This window comes from Eublepharis macularius, chromosome 17 (assembly GCF_028583425.1).
Source record: "Eublepharis macularius isolate TG4126 chromosome 17, MPM_Emac_v1.0, whole genome shotgun sequence".
NCBI lineage: Eukaryota > Metazoa > Chordata > Lepidosauria > Squamata > Eublepharidae > Eublepharis > Eublepharis macularius.
Genome location: NC_072806.1, coordinates 46,212,689 through 46,220,011, shown reverse-complemented (window position 1 = coordinate 46,220,011; position 7,323 = coordinate 46,212,689). Strand labels below are relative to the sequence as shown.

General features: G+C 37.5%; 1 protein-coding gene across 2 annotated transcripts in view; it reads right to left on the bottom strand.

Annotated features, from left to right (window-relative positions):
• Nucleotides 1-684: 684 nt before the first annotated feature.
• CCSER2 (coiled-coil serine rich protein 2) overlaps nt 685-7,323 on the bottom strand; it is a 356,652-nt gene continuing 350,013 nt past the window's right edge. For both annotated transcript variants that reach the window (XM_055001012.1, XM_055001015.1), the window contains one exon: nt 685-6,569. In XM_055001012.1, coding sequence (XP_054856987.1) covers nt 5,766-6,569 — 804 coding nt within the window. In that variant the 3' untranslated portion in view covers nt 685-5,765. The remainder of the gene's footprint in view (nt 6,570-7,323) is intronic.

Below are 7,323 nucleotides of genomic sequence, written 5' to 3'. Positions count from 1 at the left end.
TGCTCTGGTGGCTGCCATTCCAATCTGAAGTGCAAGATTACTCAATTTCTTAGGTTAACCATTAGTACAATAGTTAATAATAATAATAGTAGCAGCAGCAGCATTTATATACCATAAATTTATATACCACCTTTGCCCATTCATAGCAATTTACAAAGTACGTTATTATTATCCTCATGATAACCACCCTGTGAAATTGCTGGAGCTGAGAGAGCTCTGAGAGAGCTGTGACTGACCCAAGGTCACCCAGCTGGCTTCAAGCAGACATGGGGAATCATACCCAGTTCTTCACATTAGAATCCTGCTGCTCTTAACCACTACACTAAACTGACTTCCTCAGTTGAGGAAGATGAATACTTGGACTTAACATCAATTTAATTCAATTCAAATACCTTTAATGGCATGTAACTTAACATGGAACATTGGAGAAACAGAAATGTCAGAAGAAGCTACAGTTAGCTACCAATTATGGGGCATTGTTTTTCTATCATTTTGCAACTGAAATTATAAATGATTCAGACAGATCTCATGCTGGGAAAACACTTGGATATTTTTTACCAAGCCAGCTAAAGACTACTTGCCAAAAAAATTTCAGTTGACAATTTCGAAGTCAAGATCCGTAACAGATCTTCTCACAGAATAAACCAAGGAAAGTACAGATGAAGGCAAAATGAGAGTTGAACACAAGAGATAATCATGGTTTTTATTCACAAAAGCAACAGTGAGGAAACTCTTTACATGTAAGATCTTAAAGCATCTTTACAAGCAGATTCCAATATACAGTATTTGCTTTGACCATGATTTTTATTTTAAAGGGAAAAATGTGTTAAGAGAACTTTTGCAGAGGGTACTGAATTCAGAACAAATACGAACATGGTATTAATATAGATTTATTGTGGTGCGTTTGGCATTTATGTAGGCAGTGAGCAGTTTTACTATAACAGTGATCAAAATACCTTTGAATATTCTTAGAGAATGGTTGCAGAATAGTCCAAAAACAGAATCCATGATTAGGTGTCAGCTGGGCATAACCCAGTCAAAATTCAGCATGTAAGTTTCACTGTTACAGTGGGAGAGAGCTAAGGGCAAACTTAACTTGATCAATGTCAATGGGCTTCAAAAGTGTTTAACTCTGGCTAGACTGTGTTGAACATGTTTGGAGAAACACTGTAACCAGATGAGAAAGAATTGGAAAGCCCATTCCTAACTGGTAAAGGTTCTAGTAGTATGAGAATGCATATCTACTAAAAATAGGAGTTATGCAAAAAATAATTATATTCTTCCCAAAGCATGCTAGTCTACCAGTATATGAAAGTCTCCATGAATGCATATGGAGTGACACGCAAAATGAACCACAAACACCATTCATATTATCCAAGTTGCATTAAAACAAATATCAGAATTTGAGACCAATTAATTTAGAAATGGAGCCTGTGGCTAGATTAAGAGTTCACATAACACATTTTCTCTGTGCTACTGGAAAAATTCAACAAGTCACTCAGCTGATTTTCTGGGAGATTAGTATTGCACATCAGCTCATTTAAGCATCTCAAAAAAATCAAATGTAGAGATATAAACCTGGAAGGCTGAAGCTCTGCTAGGTAGGAGTGTTAGGTTTCACAAGTGCATCTCAATGGGTAGGAACAATTTTGTCACAATTTTCAGCAACGTTATACAGATGACAACCCTTTGAGAGTTCAGGCTTTTCCATGAACAATGTCTGAAGATAATGAAGAACAGGTGGCAGAGACTAAAGGAAGCAGGAGGTATTTTATGGACAGCACTGTCCCTGTTAAATTCTACTATTTAAAAAAATCCTAACAATACACAACAAAGACTCAGTCATAGGCATTTAGATTAATTTAGGCACAACTCCAAGCAATGGAGCTCATTGTTTAAAGTGCAAATTAGTTTTGTTTCATTTTCACATCCACTGTTAAAAAGATTAATTACCTTCACTAAATACACTTGAGGAACTGTTTAATACTTTAGGAATTACTGCATAATGTAGGAGAATCCAGAAGGATAAAATCCACATGACATTTAGAAACCTAAATGTTAACAAATCCTAATAATTAATTTATATATTCATAACCTTCTGCACTGGTACTGATAGCACCGTCAGTAGAAATAAGTATTCATATAACTTGAAATGTGTACTTGCACCTATTAGCATTCCATGTCAGGCTTGACATCCATAAGCACCTTCTCCACACTGAAGCGAGCCTTCAGTCTTATCCCTCATACTCTGGACTTTCTAAACATATACTGAAACATTATTTGACATAGTCACACTCTGGAGCTTTCACAAATCCACTTTAAAGGGGAAGTCAAACACTGGTTGGGAAAGCCATCATCTTCTTTCTTCAGTTAACTGAATGGTGTGGCAAGGCAGTGATCCAAGACAACTCTGTGTAGCAAGTAACCAGAGTCATTCAGAATGCTGTGATTACCATGTGATGACAGCCATTTTACCTCCAAGATCCTTAATTTCTCTACAGCATCACAAAGCTACCTATCACAACCTTATTCGTATTATTAGGACTGCTGTCCTCAGCCACTCAATTACCAGCCTTAAAAAATGAACAAGTATTTGTAATCCTAAATTTGTCTTCAAAAAATGTTTATGAATTACTATGAATTATGTTATGAATTAACTGAAATTATTACATGGAGGGGATTGCAGCCCCCCCCCCAGCAGGCCAGTTGAAGTTTAAAGAGCTCCCTCCCCACTTACTTGTGCCTTCCTGGCAGTGATGGAGGAGGCAGTGCAGGTGGCGACTCCAGCCTTCCCTACCACCCAGTTAGCCACTGCAGTGGTGGAGGAAACAGTGCAGGCCACAGAGGCACCGGTTCTGGCCTTCCCCACCGCCCAGCTGGCTGCTACAGCAGTGGTGGCGGCAGTGTGGGCCACGGAAGTGCTGGTTCCAGACCTTACGAGCCATGCTCCAGTCCCAGGAAGGCAGCCCCAGAGTGGAACAACACAGCTGGTCTTCCTTGGGTCCACATCCAGGTAAGTGGGGTGGGGTGGGGAGGAAGGGGGGACTAAGTAGGGGGAGGACGGGAGACTAATTGGGGGGCTGGGAGACAGGTTTTCCCCCTCACTTCACTATGCTCTGAATCTTTACAGAGAATACCAAAGCAATTTAAATACCTGAAGCTTCGGGTATTACAAATAATTTTCCTGCTTCAGGTAAATCCGGAGTGGGAAAATGAAACTTTTCCCCCATGCACACCCCTACTTAGGATTTCACTATAAGTGCCCTAAAGAATGTTATGCAAGTAACTTTAATCATGTGCATTTTAAAAAGAAAACTTGAAGCTTTTCAACTTTAAAATCAAAGGAGACTTTAAAATATGATGTAAGGACCTCTAAAATTTTGTTTTAACAACGATCTCACCATTATTGGCCCTGGACAAGTGGCCACGTCTTCCTGAAGAGCAGTTGGTCAGATTCACTGTTCTAGCTACGTATAGATGCACCTTGGTGAATCAGTGGGTTTTTTACATTTACTGGACTAGAAGTGACATAGTGAGGGTAGATGTGAAATAGGATGTAGCCAAGTCAATTCCAAAACATCTAGCCAACAACAAACTCAGAGCTATATAAACAAGTACAGAAACACCCCAAAAAAGAAACATATTTTTAAATTTTGGAAAATCAGTGGGAACAGTATTAATGAATCAGATCTTACTACATTTTTTTTCAATGGGAGACTTAACTGTACCCCAACTCCAACCGGAATCAACAAAACATTTTGCTACGCCAAACCTACTGTTTTGTTCTACTAAAATAGCTTCAATGTCTGTAGACAAACATCTAACAAATAATTATTCTATTTCAACTGCCACGACAAATAAGTTTAGTCAGATTGATTAAACCACTAAAAAAATGTGGTTTGTAGGCCTTTAAATCCCAAAAGCTCAAGATGATACTATAAAAACTTGTACAAATATCAGAACTTAGTCCTAACACCATGACTTCTTGCTACCAAAAGGAAAATAAAATCTTTCACTTTAACCCTGAAAAATCACTAAAGCTAGAGTCTTAGTATTGTTTAAAGAGGGTTCCACAATAGAGAACAGCAGCCAAGAATACTTCTTTGCATACCTTTGTAGTTTTAAAGAGGTATACAGAGGACAAACCTAAAAGAATGCTTTCAGTTGATACTGGGGTCAAGTGCATATTTCTCAACATCCCTTCTAAGGGAGGTAGCTATGCTGGGCTTACAAAAAGCCAAAGTTACAAATGCTTTGGCTTATTCTTTTTTGGAGACATATTTCTTGTAAGACCATCTTTTGAATTAATGCTTGAAGGGCTCAAACTCCCTAATGTGGAATAATCACATCTGTTTAATTGAACACTACCTTTGAAGATTCCCTATCTGGAAATTGTTCTCTTGTTGGAGTAAGAGAACAATTATAATAAATGGCTTGATTTTGTGGGATACAATGATGTCTTGCAATGAACTTTTCATGCTTTATGTGCTTATTCACAGTGGTTCATCACCATGTTTTTTCGTTCCATAAATACCTGGCTTTAACTTTCTTCAGGCAGATCACTTTTCAAATAAGCTTCCCATTCAATTTCCCAGTCACTTCCCACCTACTATTTGCCACTTAGAAACTCAGAATGAAGCCAAAATTATTGATCTCTCAAACAGCAAGCACTACATCTGCTCATGATTCCACAAGATTCCTCAAACAAGTGTAGGATATTTTTTTAAAATAGCTGTTTTAAAAACAAGCTTTTTATTATGAAAAATGTTTCAAATCCCTACCTTTATGGCAGTTTTGTGCAAACATTTCAAGCTGAGTATTCGAATCTTGCAATATTAACAGAAATCAATAAATAAATGTTTAATAAAGTTAAACCTACGCATGGAACATGTTATGAACATCTTCTCCATGGATTATGATGGACTTTTTGGCCCAAAGTCTTATTATATACTATTTCACAGCAGTCTACATGAAAAGAATTTGGGACATGAATCCTAAATACTGTTAGATAGTTATTCCACAATACTTGTAGAATACAAAAGCATTCTACAGGTTTCCTACAATTCATGAAATAATGGATGGATTAAATGTTTAAATAAAAGATACATTTCATCCTGTGAAATGAATACAGATCCAAAAAAGCAACAAAAGCAAATTGGGACTATTGTGGCAAAAGTAAAACCAAGATTATACACCACATATTCATCCTTCAGAATGTCTTGAGTAAAGTGTTGCTATAAATAGGAATATCTTGCATAGGCCTCTGAGACGCAGACAGAATTATGGCTGAGAATGAAGATAAATATCAACTCTATAGAAGTCCATCACTTACAATTGTTAAATCAGAACCAAAAAGTATAGCTGTAACCATTTATTATGTAATTGTCCAGACTAAATACGAGTAAAGTTTTGAACAATTGCCCTATCCTCCTCAAACAAAATGCAGCAGTCCTGACAACCAGTAATTATTGCAAATTTTAGCATTTGCCACGCAATTCTTTAAAGCTGTTCTCTTCAATGCAATCAATGGACACCACAGGATTCTGAAATCATTCAATAAACTATGTGCCAAAGGAATGATGCACATTTCTATCTGGCACAAAATGAGGAGAGATTAGAATGGAATAGCCAAGTACCAGCAGAGATGCATCGTTCGAATGCTTGTAGGCTTTTGATCCAGAATCTTGATCGAAGTCAGAAAGGATGATAGCAGCAGCATAGCAACATAGGACACGGAGATGTACTTCTGCAAGTCATAACGTTCATTATGTCTTTGGTTTAGGGAGGCGAGAATGCTGATCTGAAGTCACGCTGTCACCAGAATGAATACTTGAACTTTGATTCTGCATATCTTTTGTTTGTGTTGGTTGTTTCAAACGGGTTGTCTTTGACCAAATATTCTGAGGCTCAGAAGGTATTGAAAGTTTTGGATTTGTTGTTTGCTTGGGCCTAAAGGAAACTATTGGAGGACGGAGCTTAGAAATCCTCTGGCTCTTCCTATTCAAGTTTGACTGACTGGATGCCAATTGCAGTTGTGTTGGACTGCTTGGTGGCAGTAACTCAGGCTCCTTTGGAGCAGAACAGTCTTCCTGTGATTCTTCTGCAACAGTAGCTGAAGGAGGCACTAAATCATTCTCATATGGGGGCTTTGTAAGTTTTGAAGTCTTTGGCGATGAAACCTGGTTTGTCCGTAAGTAATGCTTTTTCGGGACTGATTTGGTCTGGACTTCTTGTGTACTTACTTGGGTAGGCGACTGCAAAGAAGGATGAGACTGAGGCATAATAACTTTTCTACCAGTCAGCTCTCCAATTTCGTCTCTAGTTTTTATGTTCTTGATGGAATGTGCATTTTCCTCTGGCTTCTTTAACTGCATATTTAAAGTGCTTGGTTCATTTAGGCTACGGGTGAAGGAGCCACTAACGGCATTTTGATATTCATGGCAATTTTTTCTCTGTAGGTCTTGATTAGGATGTTCACTGTGGGCCACAATGTGTGAAGTTTTTATTAATTTTCCCTGGGTGATGTCTGTGAAACAGGGAAGGCGGCTGGAAGGCTGTAGTGCTTGAGGCTACAAGAGAGAAAGTATTAAGCCAATAAATTAGAAAAAATAGTAAAAAGAAGATATGCTTCAATATGACACAAATTCAATTTTTATATTAAAAGTTGACATTTAGACCACAGGTAAATCATAACACATTCCAGACGTGCAGTAGAATACAACCCAGTAATATCAAATGGACTGTTCAAAACAGAAATCTGAGTTCTTTAAAAGAAGATTCAATCTATAGTGCAGCATTAAGATGAAATTTGCAGTGCAATCTTAAGCAATTACTCTAATCTAAGCCCATTCATTTCTAAGGGCTTAGTCTGGAGTAACTCTCCTAAGGATTATACTATTAATATCTCAGACTTGGTGAGTTTAGATACCAGTAACAATGAAACAATGTGGATGAGTGCACCTGTTATTTTCAATTGTACAGTAATTGTTCATAAAAGATTTTAGAGGTCATAAGGATTTCCTATCCAAATGTATGTTTGAAATATTTTGCAATGTATTTTCAATATTTTTTTCTTAAGATGGATGGACAACTTGATTAAACATTTACCCTAACCTACTCAATAAGCTCAAATACATTTTAATAAAAACACTCCATAAGCACTGCTTAAGAAGATGTACCTTGTGACTAGGCATTTTGTGCAGTAATCTCCAACCCTAACATAGCAACATTCAGTACAGGGAGGGTCACATAATTCAGGTCTGTAACAATGTCTTTGCTTTGCATGTGCATAGAAACAGGTTGAACTCCTAAATCTCTAAAGGA